The sequence below is a fragment of the Aythya fuligula genome, chromosome 6 (genome assembly GCF_009819795.1).
Source record: "Aythya fuligula isolate bAytFul2 chromosome 6, bAytFul2.pri, whole genome shotgun sequence".
Taxonomy (NCBI): domain Eukaryota; kingdom Metazoa; phylum Chordata; class Aves; order Anseriformes; family Anatidae; genus Aythya; species Aythya fuligula.
Genome location: NC_045564.1, coordinates 22,939,502 through 22,958,243, shown reverse-complemented (window position 1 = coordinate 22,958,243; position 18,742 = coordinate 22,939,502). Strand labels below are relative to the sequence as shown.

Genomic DNA, 18,742 nt, shown 5'->3' with positions numbered 1-18,742 from the left:
TGGGTGCAGTGAGAGCAGTTATCCCACCACTAGTTACAGCCTTGCAGAGACAAGGCAAAGAGCAGGAGCAAATAGGAGCAGTTACCTCTATGGTAAAACAAAGAAATAGCTTGAGAAGAGCTACGGGCAGGCAAACAGCTGAAACCTTTGGTTCTGGCAATGCATGCTTTGTCAGGCCCCTCAACACGTGCCCAGGTGCAGCTCCGAGGATGGAAAAAGCAAGCTGGGGGTGAGCTGTGTCAGATCAGCTGGCACAGAGGAGATGTCAACAAGCTGGTCCAGTAACTCCAATTTTCACTCTTGCCCTTTTTGAAAAATGCAATTATGGAAGGGGAAGTGTGTGCTTACACCAGCTCCTTAAATGGCAAGATGAAGGCAGAAGAATCTTACTGGTCTTTACTGGCTCAGCTCTGAGACTCCTTGCCCCAGACAAAGCGCTAGGTGCTGGCAGTGCTTTCACTGAGCTCACTGCTTCCCAGCCTGAGATCACTCCAAAGGAACGGAGAGCAGCAGCCATATGCCCATTTAGGAAGCGGGGACACAACGGAATGTGTTGTGACATCTGCCTCAAGACAGTATAGATCTTGTCAACCCCGTCTATAGAAGGCTAGATAAAAACATCAGCCACTGTGAGCCCTCAGCAATTTAACTGCTTCTCGAAGTGACAGGAGAAAGCCTAGTAATAAGGAGATTCCAAGAAAGCGCCCAACAGTGCGCTGTGAGGTAGCCCTTAGACCACTACAAAGTAGAGAAACTGAACTTCCCCCTCCCCTAAGGCTCTGAGGATGGTATAGCTGGGCGGGTTGCAGCCTTGTCCCTCGACCAGCCCCAGAACTGTCTCCTGAAGTAGATGATGATGCATGACCAGAGGACTTAGCGCGCTGCAGGGGCAGGTATTCACACCTCCACAGCCACGGCTGCAACAGCTCCTGCAAGAGGCATGCCTCTGAGATTTGGTACAGCCAGTAAGCAACCTGCTGGGGTGGGAGCACAAAGATAATAACCACCCTAAGGAGGATGGGGGGAATGGCTGTGGGATCTTAGGGACTGCTTGAGGCTGCTGTACAGCTAGTATGCAAGACATTACAAGGACAGTATAGTGAGACAAGGCAGCGAGACAAGAAAAAACCATGGTGATTCAATAAATATAACCTTTTATTACAATAGAAAAAAGTAAAACTCATGTTTAAAATAGACTCTTGCTTTTGGACTGCTCAGAAAAGCCTAAGCCTCACTTTTACCTGCCAGTGCCCACGAGGGTCCTGACCCCTCAGCGATGAGCAACACGACTGTGCTGTGAGCTGCACAGCTCCTCCCTCCCCCGTGACAGTGAAGGACTACAGCAGCAGACTGAGCCATGCCCTGCCACGCAGGTGTGGGCTCTCTGTGGGGTTACCAGTACAATGTGCCTTATCCCTTTGTGCAATAGGCTCCTGATTGAAGCAGGCAGCTTTAGGGAAGCTGTGGATAAGAGGGCAGGGGGAGAAAGAAAAAGAAAGAAAGTATTAGCAGCAGATAATGGCAGCTGTTCTGAGACAGCTAGGAAGGCAGCAAATACACCTGCTGCAGAGACCGCAGTGTGCAACTGCCTCTGCCCTGCTGATTGCCTGAGTACCACCGAACATGCTCTGGCTCGGCTCCCTTCTTCCTCCAGTCACCTTTCGGACTATCCTGAAGGAAACTAGCAGACACCACCAGGTTAAAACCTTGTAGCTTGCAGCGTTACAGGGAACACCCTCCACCACCTCCTTCCACGGCCAGCCCAGTGGCAGTGAGTGACTGTACAAAGCCTGGACCATCGTGTGCTCACCTCCTCCTCACCAGAAAGGGCCAGGGGCAAGAGTAGGTTAGAAGGCAGAGGCCACAGGACAGCAAGGTCAGATGGGAGGGGAGACATTTGTGCGGCACTGCCAGCACAGCAGCGCTTCTGGCTCCAGGTCCTGCCTGCCTACAGCGGGCAGGCTCACTCCAGGCCCTCATACACAGCCCTCCGCAGCTCGATAGAGAACATCTCCTCCCAGGGCCCACGGATCCACTCCACCAGCTCTACCAGGAGCTCAGGGCACTCGGTGCGGATGTGCCACGTGCTCTCCACCTTCAGCACCTGGAAAGGAGGAAAGAGACAGAGGTGGATGAGCAGGGCCCAGACTCAAAAGGCACTGATCAGCCCCAAGCTGCCACTCCCCAGTGCCACAGCCAGCTCTTCCCAGTTTTTTTTCCCAGTTTTTAAGTGATATCCTCCTCTCCCTCTGCTGCCAGATGTGAGAGCATCCCTACATAACTTCTGCACATCAGCATTTCTCTGTGCTCCCCTGCCTCCGTGGTGCAAGGCCCTGGGTTAGGATGGGAGATGACAGCCCCAACATGCTCTTGGCAGGAACAGGATCTGAGCACAACCCAGCCCTCAATGTCTCGTGTGCCCCATGACCTCCTTTTGGTTACCTCATCATACAGCATCAGCTTGATGTCACAAGGACACAGGCGATAGGTTATGACATTGCTGATACTGCTGATCGGCTGCTTCTCCTTCAAGTGGATATTGCTCCTGGAAGGCATTTCTGCCTCACGATCTGCATCCAAAGGAGGCTGCACCTGCCACTGGTGATTCTCCTCCAGCAGAAACAACATGCTTCGGGTGCTCAGCAGGGTCACAGGGAAAGCAGATGCCCCTAAAAGGATACAAGGGAATATGAGAGGCTTTGCTTGGAGCCTGAGTCACCATAAAACAAGCTTTGCTTTCCATTCCTTCCCTGGGGAAACCCTTTTCAGCAACAGTAACTGGGTGACCAGCTTAATGCAATTTCTAGACTAAAGGCAGAGAGCAGGGTAGTAAATAGATGTACCTGGGCTTGACCAAGCTCATTCCTCGAGCATACATATGAAAGACCATCACCCAGCCAGCTTTTTCTAGGCAATATCCACATATGAGGCAGGAAAAGGAACTCAAGTCCTTTGACCTCATAAACAACACCACTATTCCTTATTTAAGTCAGCAGCTCCAGCTAAAAGGCCACCCTTTTTGGCCTTGATTTGCCTGGCTGCAGATCTGATGGACAGAACACAGCATAAATAAAGTTTAAGATGTGTTCCATCTCGGTAGTAAGTACAGCAGAAAGCAGGAGAGTTTTGATAAACTAGAGGGAGCATAAATATCCAGCTGACTTCAGTGGATGCAAATAAGAAGCACTAGAATAAGTCAACAGCACAGAAGTAGGGAACCACTAGCTGAGGTCACAGGGATCACAAGCTGCTACAGCAACATGTTGTTTTTCTTGACACATCTCACTCTTGGGAATTAGCAGGAATATCAGAGATGGCATGTTTAATTAGTCCTGTCTACTTGGCAGCGAGGCCTCAGCTGGAACTGTGTCCGGTTCTGGGTGCTGTACTCTAAAAAAGGAGAAAAACGTACTTTAAGCTCTCCCTCCCACCCTCAGATACCACATTTGGACCTCAGCAAAACCTGGCACAGAACTTGGTGGACTCCAGCAGGCTCTTCTTGTCCTGCTGGCGAGGGGTTCAGACACCTGCTTCTGTTCTCCCAAAACAGGGACCCTTTCAGCTCCCACACACTAACCAGCTATGTGTGACCCCTCAAGCTCGTGGCAATAACACAGCCCCTGGATCACTTCCAGCTTCTCAGAAGCTGTTCTGAGTTTTCACCAAACCTGGTGTTCAAGACCAAATGTCTGTGAGACTCTGTCCTGTGTCTCAACGCTAAAAAAACCCTTACCCATGCCCCTGCCCCATCTCGCTGATGGAGCCATGTTCACTCTATACTAAGAGCTCAAGCATGTAAGCAGAGAGCACAGTGTGGGAAATCTGGCCACGGAGATCTCCTGTACCTTGGATCAGGTATGCCAGCAGGTAGAAGAAGCAAGTGCCATCTGCAGCTGCAGAACCTGTGGTCTTGGAGTCCAGCAGAGGCCTGGAGGAGATACAACAGTGGGGCACTCAAGGAAGAGCATTGTTCCCAGTCTAGGTTTGCTGTGAGCTACTTTTTGCTGTCTACTCGAGGAAAGGAGGGACCCATCTCTCACAGTTTTTCCAAAATACCTCTCTCCCCTCGTATTTTCTCTGCCCACCACCTTGCTAACTAGGAACATAATGCTCCCCACAAAGAGGGAGAGAGCCCTGTGGCTCCCCCTTTTGCCCCTTCTGTTGTGTTCTGCTCAGGTTCCTCCATGCGAGCTGGAGTTGCAGCCCCTGTGCAGCAGGCACCTGAGCCGGCTGCCATGAACCTAGCTCCCAGGCCTGGCTGCCACTCGAGCGGTGCCTCCTGCTGCCCTGTTCCGAGCACTGCATTTCCCTGCTGGGGCTGGACACGCGCCCTTTTCCATCCAACCCCCCACCCCAGAGGCTGCTCTTACCAGAGCCAATGTTGTGGATTCATTTCCACAGTGGGGATTTCCTTCACCTTATTGCTGTGCTTGGCAGGCAGCTCTTGTATGAGACCTAAAGAGGGGTAGAAGGCAGATGACTTATTGCAAGCCCACGGGCAGTACATAACAGCTCAGGAAAGTTCTTCAAGTTTATAAGAGAGATATTGGAAGGTATGATGCCAGCGGGGTCCTCCCCCAACTTCTTTCTGAGCTGGCAAGAAATGAATTTGCCATGTACATGCAGCTACAGATCTCCTAGTAGCTCTTCTAGAGAAAAATCCTCACCCTCCCCTCTGCTACAGCCCTACTCTTACATGTCAGGGTCTGCAGAAACTGGTCACAGCAGCTTTGGTTCCGGATCAGCAGGTTGTAGGAGGCTTTGGGGTTCTCAAACTCTATTCGCAAGCTCTGGTGGCAGAGTCCCACTTCCAGATGGGAAACATCGGACAGGTAGTGAGAGTCGTTCTTCTTCAGCCACTCCGCAGGTTGTCCCCTAAGCACAGAGCACAGCCCTCAGCTGCAGCAGGCTGCCCCATCTCCCACCTCGGATTGCAGCAGGGGGGTTTAACCAGCAGAGCCTTCGCATGTAATCACACCTGCAGGGTAAAGCCAGCAAAGGCTGGCACCACCCAGCGCTCACAGCCTTGCTGCAGGGTCTCACTGCCACTGCTCTCCTCACCTGATAACCCCAGTGACTTCCAGCACATAGATCCTGAGGTCAGAGGCAACCAGGATGGAGAGGAACTCTCCTTGTCGGCCGAACTTCACCATGGCCACCTAGAGCACAGAGAAGGCAGTGACAGTGCTGGCCTGCTCCTTGCCTGCCCACCCACGGACAAGACTGACCCAGGCATGCTGCAGCCCCCTTCAGACTCCAGTCTCCAGATGCCACCCCCGAGCAGAACGTGCAGGGTGGCGAGAACAGCCAAGGAGCAGGGCCGTAGGATTGGTGCTGCAGGAGCTCACCTTGAGGAAGCACTGGAACTCCTCGTCGTTCTCCTCAAAAACCTCCATGTCCAGGTACAGCTTCAGGCGGTGATCCACTGAACGGAAATCCCTCATGTTCAGGGCGCCATTTGCAGCTGAGGAGAGCAAAGGGTGGGATCAGCACGCTTCCCACTAACCAGAAGCTGCCCAAAACATACAGGCTGGCACTAGCGCAGCAGCATCACCCCTGCTACACACCCACCTCCATCAAGCCTCTCCTCTATACAAGGGGCTAGAACTAATGCTTCCCAGGCCACAGGTCTCAATACTGAAACATGAGGGGATTCCAGCATTGACATCTGCCCTTTCAGGTGCACGAGGCTTTTCATACTAATACCCAAGCAAAAGCAGTCTCTGCCTGTATGTACAGACCGCCTGTTAACTGCTATCTTACAGGACAGGTCTCACAGCCAGCACGCAGTCTCTTCTTTTGGACAAGCTTTGTCATCTGAGCTCACAAAACCCACTGGGAAGAACACAAGTGTCTGTAAAACCACTAACCACAGCCTCCTATAAACATGCTAGCCTCACACCACGCTTAGGCCAGAACCTACAATCAGAAACTGACTGCTGTTCTCCAGCAGTGATGCTCCAGCTGGCAGCCTGCTAGTGCCACAGGGACCCAAGTGACTGGTGTCACAGAGCTCCCACAGCAAGATCCAATTACTCAGTGTGAGCGATACTCGGGATTAGGAGCTGACTCAGTTTTCCCTACCTCCAGGCATGAGAGCTGAACAGAGGGGCATGAAGCACCCAGCTCACAAGAATCCATCACTGCTGTTCATGTATGATGATCTCCTCCCACACGAAGCAGGAGGCAGTGCAGCCAGCAAGCACCAGCACCCAACACCCCTAAACCCTGCACAGCTCTGACATACTCACGGGGACTGAGGTTCCACGTTTCCTCTGACTCGGAGTTCAGAGAGAGCTGGGAAGGAGTGGGCCCGCGAGAAACGCTGTAATGATAGCTCCCCATCATGCTGCCCCCGTTGGTGTCCGTGCGGCTGAGGGAGAAGTGCTGGCTCTTCATGCTCAGCTCCTTATTCCCACAGACCCCGTCCAAGCTGCGGGAAGCGGAATGGAGAGTGCCGTCGTGCTCGCCACTCAGCTCCGGGGTCCTGGTGCTGGTGCTGGTATCCACCTCCGAGCTGTCCTCCCCACCGATGTAGAACTTCCCACTCTCACTGGCCAGAGCAGGTGCTTCCTCTGGGCCCTCCTGCTGGCTGCCCCCTTCCAGGAGGGAGTTTGACAGGTCCTCACTTGTGCCATCACGGCTGGGCGGCAGGGGCGTGCTGGAGCATACCTCCGAAGGCAGGATGACCACATGGTCACTGGAACAGCTGGGACAGGTGATGGGCTCACCACCTGCTGCAGCATCTGTGGAAGATTTCAGAAGGGATACAGAAAAACACAGCATAGCTCTCATGCAACAAGATTCTCCTTTCCTCTTAACCTCTGCAAACCACAAGCAACCCCTTTCAAAGCAGATTTTTAAAGCTGGTTAGGTATAGCATGACCTAAGAAGCTTGTTGAGCAGCTCTATTCAGAACCTATATCTGACTCACCTCCTCTTGGCAAATCTATGAGAAATTCTAAATCAGTGTCAGCATCCACCCAAAACAGCCATGTTCGGAACTAGGGTGACCAGGGTGACTGCAGCTGAAACTGAAACTACCATCAGTTCTTTGACTCACCTCTTTCTTCCACTTCACATCCACAAATGCTCACACTGCCTTTGAAGCCCCAACTCACACTCAGTTAATCCAACCATTCTTAGTCACCTCCATCCCAAATTGGTTTATCCTCGGCCAGCCAACCTACAAGCCCACTGTGTCCGTTCTCCAGCTGTCCTCATCCCTCCTGACCCCAATTCCTGAAGCTCACTTCACCCACACCACAGTCTGAGCTGGATCCTGGAACTCCCACTATCTCTGGGGGAAGAAGAACATGTCCCAGGATAAAGGAAAGTGCAGCCACCAGGACAGCACCTCTACCCTCACTGCAAAGTTCTCCAATCTCAGGATACTTCCACATACCAGAAGCATCTTCCAAGCTAACACTCCTCTGACACTTCAGACAAAACCTGAGCTTTGAAAAATTCGGCAATCAGAAGATGCTTATTCAGCACTAGCAATGCCTCAGCGAAAATACCACATCTAATTTCAAACAGCCAAAGAAAAATGTGGACAAGTGGGGAAGAGTACAGAGGAGACCAGCAAGAATAACTGGATTGTATGAGGTATGAGTGACAAGCAAATTATCTAGGGAGTTGAGCTTATTTAGTCTAGTGGACAGAACACAGGACTAGCTGTGGGGGGAGAACAGCCCTCCAGTACAAAAAAAGAAATAAATCACTCCCCATAAGGGAAGCAAGAGCAAGCTCAAGATTACAGCTAGGAAGACTTAGGCTGGGGTTGTTCTTCTGACACCTAACAGCCAAAGTTGTATCTGAAGTATTGGAGCAGATTCACCAAAAACCTCCATTAGCAAAGGTGTTTTAGAACAAACTAGTCTCTGTGCCAGAACTGGCCATGGATTCAACAGGATGAGACACAATATCACCTTTAAGGCCTCTTCCAGACTTCTGCAGACCACTTGGCAGTTTCCAGCACCCCTAATTTTCTCCTAGACCCCAAGTGCCCTACAGTAGTTGGGTGGCCCTTGATTAACAGTAAGAAAGTGACTTATTCCTGCTGGTGAAGGAGGCAGGCTCTTCCCTAGCCCAGTCCCCGTGGGCTGACAGTACATTCCACACCAGGCTGTAATTCCAGTACAACCGGGGCATCACCTTCTCCTGTACGTTCTATGCTCTGCACCACAGCTGCCATCCTGGTAGCCTGCTCGGGCACTAGGGAGTATCCTTTCTCCAGGGACTACAACCTACCTTGATTTGAGGCAACTAGGGTCTCCAGGCTTTTGGTGTCTCCAACTTGTGCAGGATAAGGACCTTGCTGCCAGGGAGACAGGGACTGCAAAAACTCATGCTTGCATTTCAGGCACTGGAGCCTCATGGATCCTTTCTCCTGGTCCTGACTTTGCCGATTCTCTTCCACAGCTGGGGACAACACTTCAAGCACACACTAGAAGTAGCAAGACAGGGAAAGAGCGTTAGCAGGCAATACAACTGTCCTTCTTTGGGGACATGCAACATAGTTTGACTACTAGAACTCAGCAGCCCTTTTCCCAATGGGAGAAAACTGCAAGGTTTTCCCCTTGAGAGCACCCTTTATGCTCCAGGAAATCTACTGCTCATGGCCACGCGCACAGGGCCCCTCACAGGTCATTTGTGCAGCAAGAGATCCTGAGCTTACAAGCAAGGCATGGGCTACCTAGATAGTTACAGGAGAGTAGATGTACGTGTGCTCTAAGAACAGAGGCTCTGTGCTGGCAGACAGAATCCAGCATCTTCCAGGAAAATTGTCCACCTCCCCATGCTTCTTCCCAGCCCCTCCAACCTGCAGGCACTGCTCCGGGCAGTCATCCAGCACCACGTATTTGCGCTTCTGCCGGTCCTTGCGAATGTAGCTGAAGTGCAATGTGAGGACAGGGAAAACTCGCTCCAGGTCCTGTAGGAGACAGAAAACACCAGTTCCAGAAAGATGGCGCAGCATCCAGACTGTATTTGTTTGCAAGTGTTGGAAACGTGGACGTACAAGTACTTAATTCAGTGAGCCTGGAACAGTCCTCCCAGAAAAGCCCTGATAGCATTTGGTAAAATAGGAAAAAAAAAAAAGTTCATATGTGCTAGGTACAACTGTAAATTACAAGGCCCAGAATGAAGCACCTCAAATCAAGCCACAAACATTCAAGAGGTAGAAGGGTAGGAAGAAAAAAAAAAGTTTGAGCTTTTGGGGAACAACATTAGAGAAGCCTGTGATCAAGTTCATGCACATATTTCATATTCTTAAAACCCTACTGTGAGGAAGAAAGGTTTCTACGCTCCCTTTCTAAAAGGCCACAAAAGCAAAACAGGGCTGCTAGCAATAAAACACACATCTAGCATGGATAGAGAGCTGCCCACTGAGCTGCCAGTAGCTTTCCAAATGTCACATTAGACTCAGTGCTGTGCTGTCCAAGAAAAAGTACAATCCACAAATAGCTCTGCAAGGCCAGGACACTATCCCGGTAAGGAATGGATAGGAAAGTTCTCCTTCGTTTGATTTAGGCTCCCCTCAAGAAGTCTCTTATTCCAGTCACTGGGACAAATCTTTTTAACCCCAGCTTTGGAACAGAACTGGTGCTGACTTCTGCTGCATTATCACAGATACTGTAAGCAATACTGATGCTGTTAGGTACATACATATAGGGTGGAACAGATGATCAATCAGGCTTTGCAGGCATTAGGAAAACACATGCAGGGTACTCTAACTGAAGTCAAAATCCAAAATGTTGACCCATACAGGGAATAAGAAGCCAAAAGCTCACGCAGAGACATGACTCACCATCCTCTTCCAGTTCATCTCAGAGGTCTCTATCTTCTGCAGGCATTTCAGCTCCAGCTTGTGGAGGACTCTGGCAGCCTTCAGTTCCACCTCGATCACATGCCTAGCTGTGACCCGCAGGAAGATCCAGTCTAACTCCGGGTCCCCTTCACCTTCTATTTGGCTCACCAGCACTGGCTGGCAAAGGTCCACTGTCAAACAAGACACAGCACAAGTCAATACACACAGCAGGCCTTCAGACCTGCTTGAACAAAACCTTTAGAAGTCCCACATTGCAGGGCAGCACGATAAAGCTTCAGGGATGCCACATTCAACCCACCTATTCTACCACCACCCAAGCCCTTGCACAAGGCAGTGAAGACCCATTTACCTTCTGGCTTCTCATCTTCTTCTTCCCCCAGCATTAGCTCATCTGCCTCCTCTTTTCCTCTCAGCTCTCCTCCCCCATGCTCATCCACTTCAAGGTCTTCCTCCTTCTGAGTATCATCCACAGCAGGAGAGGATTCTTTCGGGGATTCTTGGGGTTTTACTTGCTCTGCTTCAACGTTCTCACTCTGCAAGTCTGCTGCTGCAGGTCTGCCTGAGATCTCATCCGCAGAACGGCTCCGGCAGATGACAGGTAGTTGGTCACGCTCCTCCAGTCTCTTGTACTGCAGCCAGTCAACACCGAAGCGATCTCTGAAGCTGTCCATGCGTTCCATCTCCTTCTGATGCTGTAAAACCAGGCCTGCAGAGAGAAAGCTTGGGAAGTATGAAAATAGTCACCACGCCAGAGCACCCCTCTGACTGCAGGCAGTTCAGCTGCTGTGTTACTGAGAAAGAAGACAAGCCTCACCAGCAGAGAGAGGCAAAGTCTGGGACTCATGTTCCGTGTCACTGGGCTCTGAAATGCTCGCTCTGCGCACTTTGACTTTCCCCTGGAACAAACAGGATAAGAATAGTTGGAGGGCAACAGAACAACCAAAACAGCATCTGATCACAGCCTCCTCTGACAAGCCAAAGGACTCATGGCTGTTACAGCGCAGAAGCACACCATGAAACATTTGTTACAGCACATCAAGACTGACTTTAAAGCAAGCCCCTTCCTAACACAGAGCAGTGTAGAGACTCAGTACAAAACCACATCCCACAGCATGGGGTGTTCATGGTGCTGCAGCCCCCTCACCCAACACGCCAGCTACATGGCTAAGCAGCTGTCTCAGTACCAGACCTTGCACTTCTTCCGAGGGAGCCTGACAGCCACGTTCTCTGCTGGGGACTGGCTGTCACTGAAGTCTGCAGCACAGGAACTGTCCAGAGCACTGCGGTCCAGCAAGGTCCTCTCTGAGGTAGATGTGTGGATGGACTGGGATACACTTTGCACAAGTTTTGGAAGGTGCTGCATCCAAAAGAAGAGAAAGCTGTCTACTGAGTGTGAAGGGGAGACACAGTAACCAGGACACAATTCAGGCTAGCGATTTCCCTGGCCCTCACCCCAAACTTCCACCATCTCAGCAGAAGCAGTGACAACAGATCCTACCCGGTTGATTGGACTGTTTATTGTGGCTGCTCCAATTTAACTCAACCTCTGTGTCCCTTAAAAACAGCAGATGGGATGTTGAAAAACATTTGTTTTGCTAAAATGTAATTCAAGTGTCAAGTGCCAGATAGTACGTGAAAGGGAAAGCGGCAAGGCTCCAAGTTCAGCAAGGGTACTTAGGACAGAATAAGTTACACCAACAGTCCCAGCAATTACTAGGAGTCAGCATGGACTGAGCCAAAACAAACTGCTTCATAGGGAAAAGGCAGCCAATACAGATTTTATGGGACACATGAGGATGCAAGAACCTGTCAGACTTCCCACCCCCAAAGGCAGTAAGATCAGTTTACAGCGATTGTACTTACCATTAGGTCTGAGGAAGAGAGCGGTTCTCCGTCCAAGAGGAACTGTAATTAGAGACCCATTTGCAGTCAGATTCCACTTGCCTGGCACATATTCAGGACAACATCTACTGATTCTGTTTCCCTTCAGGTCATCATAGGGTTGGGATCCTTGGCACAAAATTGCAAAGATTTCCAGAAACAGCCCTGTTCCTGCCTATCCATCGGGCCTTTACCTGTAGCTACCTAAGAGTATATAAGGCCAGAAGGGACTCTTGTGGTTTCCTGTTTACAGACCTTTTAACTCCCAGAAGCGTATCCAAGAAGGTTTGCAGAAGAGATCTGATAGATTCTTCTGCAAGAACTCAAATTGTTTTGGCAGCTACTCACTGCTTCCTCAAGGTTGGTACCCTACTTCTAATTTGAGTCTACCTAGCTTCCAGTAACTGGAGCTCACTGAAAGCTTGTTCCAATTTGGAGTTTGATGACAACGAATGTAGCAATTCGCTGCTAACATAAATGGCAGACCAGCTCTGGAACACCTCTGACCCCTTAGCAAGCCAATTTACTTTGCTAAATTGGCAGAACACTGTCTTTGCTGGCTTCATTATTTAAAATCAGATTACCAAGAACTGACTTAAGCACCAGAGCACAAAGGAAACAGTGATGACACCTAACTGAGAGCAGAGGAATGTGGGGAAGGAAAGAGGTGGTCATGGCTGTCAGTAGAGTACATAATTAGGCAAGGTAGGCTGAGACCCTGAGTTTCTTTTTGCAGAGTCCAGCCACGTAGTTACTATCTGGCAGAACACAGGAAAGTTTTGGAAGCTTCAGTGAACAAAATTGATGAAGTAGACAGGGAAGAAATCTTGAGATCTGAGGTCTTGCAAATCTGAGATCAATATTCAACTGTGCCTGCCTTGGCCAGCACACCTTACAAAAAGGTAAGGTTATTAAAATTACCCTACCTAAAACAAACAAACAAAAAACAAACAACCACACGCACCACAGAACCACTGAAACTGGTTTTCAGGTTTACAAAATTTGTTCCACTCATTTGCCCATGAACACCGGAATACCCCACACCTTCAGCAAGCACTGGCAGACGGTCCGTGGCTGATACTCACATTGGAGGAAGCTGCTCTGGGAGACAAATGTACAAGGGTTGCAGACCGGTGGTTTTGATGGAACCATAATGGGTTTCCCTCTAGGTGCAGCTGGGTGGAGGAAATAGAGAAATAGTTATTAGAAAGAAACACGCTATACCTTGATTTAATCTCCCTGGAGATTCCAGGATTTCTCTCTGCCTCAGGAAATATCTTTGTAGTGGAATGCTGATCAACCCAGGAGAGGACTAAATTTTCACAATGCTTCCTGAAATTTGTTCAGCAAATGCAGAATGAAATTAAAGTATTTTCTACTCAAGCCCCTAAATCATCACAAGCCTCTTCAATACTGACTTTGAGAAGTCTTGGGAGAACAATCCTTTGTAGGCTATTTTCCTTCACAGACACTACAGTGACTGTAGTTATCCTCCTTCAGACTTCTCCAAATGCTACAAATCCACAAAAGCATTAGGAGAGGATCCTCATTGAACTTGGTGTTAAAATTGGAAAGCGTGAAAAAAGGATGTGGGAATAAGTATACAGAAAAATGAGCAGGGGCCAGAGAAAACAAAGACTAAAATGCACGTGTCTTTCCAAGGTTCCCCATCAGCTTTCCTTGTTAAAATTAAATGCTCAAGAGTTGAATTTATCTTCCAAAACTCTCTTCTTATCACACAGTCTCTCCTCTGCACCCTTCCAGCCCACATCTCCGATCTACCAACTCACCAGGTTTTGTGCTTACTTTTTTTAGATAGTGCAGAGTGGACAATGATGCCAACTGGGCATGCTCCAGCAGCAGGTTGTAGGCCACATCCAGGTGCTGCAGATTCACCAGCTGTTCAACCCCTGCAAACAAAGCAAGAAGCCATCAGCATAATAGAAGACATGTCTTAGAAAACTTTCCCCTGTCCCTCTCCCCCAGAATTGAACCCTTGTAAAAATAGCTGTGCCCAAGATTTCAAGTTCCACTCCTCCTTGAGGAAGAGAAAGATGTCAGACTCAAGTGTTCCCCCACTGCTCGCTCACCATTAATGCTGTCAAGTTCATTGTTGCGCAAGATCAGAGTCACCAGCTTGGATCGGCTGAAGATGCCAAGGTTTGGCACTTTGGACAGGAAGTTATAAGCCAGATTGAGGTACTCAAGTTCTGTAAGGGTCTGTTTAGAGAGAAAAGCAGCACTGGATCAACCGAGACCTGAACTCGAGACAGAGCACTCGTCCCTGCCATTCTCTCCATCCCACCAAGGCCACTTAAAAATTGATTTTCTTCAGACTACTTCTGCATCAAGACTTCAATGTTCACATTTGGAGTGGTATGTCTAGAGGTGCTCTAAGTGCTTTAAAAAAAAATTGTTAGGAGCAGCTTTTCCCTTCCCCAGTAATTTTAATGATAGGGACTGGACACCCTGCCTCAGGCAAAGAGCTGAACTTGCTACCAAAAGAAGCCCTTCCCTACTTTTGGGAAGACAATGGTGAAGGACATATTGTGAGCCTTACCAACTCTGCGAAAAGCTGTTTCACAGCTTCTCTTAAAAGAGGCATATCCAGCCCAGCAGAGTCTAGATTTCAGTGCCTTTCCCCAGAGACCCAGACATCACTGTGATGGATTACCACCTCCCTAAATTAACTGACAGATTTCCAAGAGTAAGAAAAAATTGCTAGTGGCTGCCTGGATAAACCAAACAACAAATCTCAACAGTGCCTGGCTACCTCATTCTCACCTGCTGCACAGAGTACAGCAAAGCATCACCAACACTGAATAGCAGCCAAGTGATACGCACGGCGATGCGCACAGCAGAGGTGCCTGTCTCAGAGCGATGAGGCACGCTGCCTTCCCTGCCTCACCGGGACAGGGGCTGCACATACAGGGAAACAGTTTCAAGGTTGCAAGCACTAGCTCTAAATCACACGCCTGTTGGACCGTGTCTCCAATCTCCTGCGTTATACTTCGCTTAGCAGGCTCACACTGACCTAGCAGGTCAATGATCACAGCACTTCAGCAGTGTCCTCTCCCTGCAAGGAAACTGGCGCTCAGCCCCAGATACTCACCGTTAAATAGAGCTCGCAATCCTGGACCTTGTTATGACTCAAATCCAAGACTCTCAGAGCATTTAGTAATTGCTGGGGGATGAAAAGACACAAGATCAGATCCTACAAATGCCTTCACTGCAGCATGGAAACCCTGTCCTGCTGGGAGAGGCCAGCAAAATTAACATTGCTCACTCCCTCCCACCCAGACCCAGCAGCATCAGTCAAGCAGTGGCCAATTTCTGGCCGTGATCATCTCTCTTCCACCCAGTCACGCAGGAAGGATGCCCCGCTCACCAGTGAGTCATCCAAGGCAGTGATGGAGTTGTAGCTGAAGTTGACAGTATGCAGTTCCAGCCAGGGGAGAGCACAGCTCAGATCTCCACCACATGCTGAAATGATTTCCTAGGAAGAAGCGAGGAGCCGTTCCTTGGTTCGTACTGACTGTTACGGTAACAGCAGATGAACAAAGGGGAACAGCTAGTCTAGAACAGGGATGGCATATTGTGCCTCACAGACCCTGGAATGGATCAGCGACTTAGAAGTCATTGCCAAGTATTTGGAGGTGGTGGAAATTCCATGACTAGATATGCTGAAAGGAGATGCTCTTGCTTCCTACACACATGTGGCAATAGTTAACCTAATGGTTACAAGTTGGAGACTGAAAACTAAGCACAGAGACTCATCTGCACAGAGACTCATCCTAACAAAAACTTTTTCAGACCTTCATCAAAGCACCCAGCAATAAGACACACATGTTCTGGTCAAACAACTCATGCTTTGGCAGGCAGAAGAATCTCTCAAGGCACTCCCTGTCAGCAGCCACTGTTCCCCAGCAGGCAGCTGCTTCCATGCCAGACAGAAGCCCAGAGCCCCACTGCTAACACAAGCCACACTATTAGCTCTTTGTGGTTGGAGTTTCACATCTCAGAGACCTGCTGGGCACAAATGCTGGGACACAGCAATTCTCCCTTACAATCAGCTCTAATTTACGATTGCTAAGGTGCAACCAAATAAACCTTGATCAGCTGCAGGACTTTGAATGGAGAAATGGGTAAACACAGAGCAGTGAGACTTCGCAGATATGAATATTGGCTGGAGCCAGAAATCCTCAAGCAGCTAAAGAGGAGACTACCGAGCACATAATTAACCAGGGAACACTTCTACAGTATTTGAATCAGGGGTAGGACCCCAGAACGGGGAAGGGAGAAAAAAACATACAGAATATGGATTGAGAAGGTGGTTAACATGGCCCGTCTGGGTCCTACAACCCTTCAGGTAGGGAAGATAAGGGAGGCATTCTCCTGTGTAGCTCCCCACGGGCTGCAGAGACACTCACCTCCAGTGTGCTGATACATTTGCAACAGGTTAAAGACTCCAGCTGAGAATAGACAAATCGCAGACCCCGCAGGCAGTGTGGAGGGACAGACCTCAACTGCAGCAGTGATGAGAAAGTAAGGACAAAGTACATCAGCACATTACAGTGCAAGAGCAGCTGCCATCCCAGACCCATCTTTATAAGAGATCTATTTCCCTCCTGGAGCCTCCCTCCCCAGCACTCTAGCCATCGTTCACACCCAGCTTTACCCCAAGCAGGTGTTGCAGGAGTTCAGACTTCCCCTTGTAGGAAGGCCACAAAAGCCTACCCAGTTTTTAGGAGTAGAGGCATTCTGCAACCACGAAACTAAGTAAAGAACAGCCAAACAGCAAGGCTCAGAGCCCATTCAGCCTCCTGTACTTACTTCCAAATGCCGGAGGGACTTGAAAGGGAAGATCTTCACAGTAGATTGCAAAACACAGTTTGGAGCATGAATGAGCTAGAAAAATCAGAAAAGAAGGCTCTTATTAATCTCAGTTTGTGAAGCAATAGCGCTGCCTTGATGCGCCAACTGCAGCACCATGAACAGACTGCTTCTCCAGCTCAGGTGTTAACTAACAGAGCCTGTTATTTAATATCCCCTAATGCTCTCCGTGCTGCCATCTGCACTCTCGCAGTCCCACGGTTCAATAAAGGTCAAACAGAAAAGCATGCTAGCTAGCACAAGACTGCCAGACCATTCATCTCCATTTCTTCTCCTTCGCTCATGTGGCATCACCACTGTCAGAGCCACAGGGAGATCTGACAGCCGGGTTCCTCATCAGCCACCACTAACTAAATAAAGACAGATCTAGCCGCTGGAGCTATGTTTATCAAGCAGCTGAGCTGAACCAGCACAGTGGTGGGAGGTATGCACGTGCATTTCACTAAAACAAGCCAAATAAGGCAAGTCACAAGCAGATACAATGGAAAATAGAGCTGGTCTCCAAGACACAGTTAACATTAGGCTGAGGTAGCTGCAAACCTCCTCTTTGCATTTTACAGGGCAGCCACAGGCTCTTTCACCACGGGGTAGGTAAGACTGTGCTCATATGCCACAGAGCTTACGAAACCCAGCTCCTTATGCCTTCTGTGGACGCTGCATAAGCAGGGGGGGTTCAGACAAAGCGGTGATGAAGCAGGTAACGCTCCCACTGTGGAGTACAACCAGAGAGACCATCTCTGCCAGCCACACGCGCAGAAGTGACTCATCAGGTGCAGAACAGACGTCCCAAGGCCTGCTCAACGCTTCCACAGCCACAGCCACGGCAGTGATGAATCACTGCCCCGCTTCTGCCAGCACTAATGCAGCATGTTGAGCAGGGCCATTCGCAGGGGAAGGCTGTTCTGGGAAGCTCTGATGGCCAGTTTTAACAACGCGTGTGTCAGACGCCAGCCTCGCTCTGTGTCTTGACAACTTGTCTCCTTCTCTCCTCTTTCCACTGTCTGAAGAATCTGAGCAGGCTGCTACAAATTATTAGTTTCCCCAAGCAAATCGGTTCCTGCACCGCAAGGAGCAGCTTCTCCTCTATTTTGGGCATGTTACAGAAGGAGCCCATTACTTGGTTAACACGAGCACTCACCACAGCAGTCTCCTGACTGCAACATCTTCCCCTTCCTTGTCCTGTCAGGGGACCTCCACGGGCTCTGGGCCCCCACGCACAGCCTCAGCGCATTGTTTTACAATCTCCCACAACACTCAGATAGTGGTCTGGTAGAAAACACTTTTAAGGACACCGCAGGCTGCAGTGCTGAAAATTTGAAGGCCCAGCCACAGCACCTCCTGAGCACCACTGTGGGACCTCGGGGCAGGTCACTCCCCTTCTCCTCCCTGGTGCAAACCTCTAGTTTCTACTCTTCTCATGGTACCCCAGTGCCAAGCAGAATCGTGTGCAGCCTCCTAACGCATGCCAGCTTGCAGAAAGCTCCCTGAAGGATCCCTCTCTCCATGCTTCTATTCCAGGCTCCCTAAAATGAAGGAGGACAGCTTACGAGCTGTGAAACAGCTCAGATACAGTCTCAGCCTGGGCACGAGCGTGTAAAACACGAGCTATCCGCGGGGGGCCAGGGGGCTGAGCTGCTGCGCCCAAACCCCCCCGATTGTGCCCAAACCCCCCTGATTGAAGCATTCTGGGGGGCGCCCCTTCGCCTCCCGGGCCGCACCTTGAGGGATCGCGTCTTCTGCAGGACGTCGAAGAGGAACTGCGCCTGCAGCACGGCGGCCGTCTCGGCGGGGTGCGAGGGCAGCGCCACGAAGCCGCGGGCCTGCTCGCGGGGGCCCAGGAGCTGCTCCAGCAGCCGCGTCAGGAGCTGCAGGGTGCCGGCCGGCAGCGTCAGCGTGCTCGAGCCCTCCAGCACCAGGTCCCCTGCGGGCGACAACGGGACGGGAACGGGGACAGCGGGGCCGTCAGCGCCGCCGAGGGGAGGGTTTGGGGGTCGGGGGGTCGGGGGGGGGGGCGCTCACCCACCGGCGTCGCGCAGCAGCAGCGCCAGGCCGCGCACCGCCGCCTCCGCCATGGGCAGGGGCAGGGGGCAAGGGGCAGGGGGCAGGGCCCGGGGCCGTCCCGGTGCCGGTGCCGGT

General features: G+C 50.5%; 1 protein-coding gene across 1 annotated transcript; it reads right to left on the bottom strand.

Annotated features, from left to right (window-relative positions):
• Positions 1–1,133: 1,133 nt before the first annotated feature.
• Positions 1,134–18,689, bottom strand: STK11IP (serine/threonine kinase 11 interacting protein). The gene is made up of 24 exons (XM_032190421.1): positions 18,630–18,689; positions 18,325–18,527; positions 16,547–16,621; positions 16,144–16,239; positions 15,102–15,209; positions 14,826–14,897; positions 13,804–13,933; positions 13,520–13,623; positions 12,799–12,888; positions 11,696–11,737; positions 11,022–11,189; positions 10,647–10,728; positions 10,182–10,538; positions 9,812–10,002; positions 8,825–8,935; positions 8,254–8,449; positions 6,252–6,746; positions 5,349–5,464; positions 5,062–5,159; positions 4,697–4,875; positions 4,371–4,455; positions 3,846–3,928; positions 2,443–2,669; positions 1,134–2,104 (listed from the first exon to the last, which is right to left on the bottom strand). The coding sequence occupies exons 1-24, from the start codon at positions 18,676–18,678 to the stop codon at positions 1,964–1,966; spliced, it is 3,498 nt and encodes a 1,165-aa protein (XP_032046312.1). The 5' UTR covers positions 18,679–18,689; the 3' UTR covers positions 1,134–1,963.
• Between the last annotated feature and the right edge of the window lie 53 nt (positions 18,690–18,742).

What these genes read in the sequence shown, in the direction of transcription:
- STK11IP (XM_032190421.1), bottom strand. Translation starts at nt 18,678, where the DNA reads ATGGCGGAGGCGGCGGTGCGCGGCCTGGCGCTGCTGCTGCGCGACGCC. An exon ending in AACGTGGAACCTCAGTCCCC is followed by an intron (nt 5,465 to 6,251) that starts GTGAGTATGTCA and finishes TGCTCTCCTCAG; the next exon opens with CTGCAAATGGCGCCCTGAAC. An exon ending in GCTGGCATACCTGATCCAAG is followed by an intron (nt 2,670 to 3,845) that starts GTACAGGAGATC and finishes GTATCCTTTTAG; the next exon opens with GGGCATCTGCTTTCCCTGTG.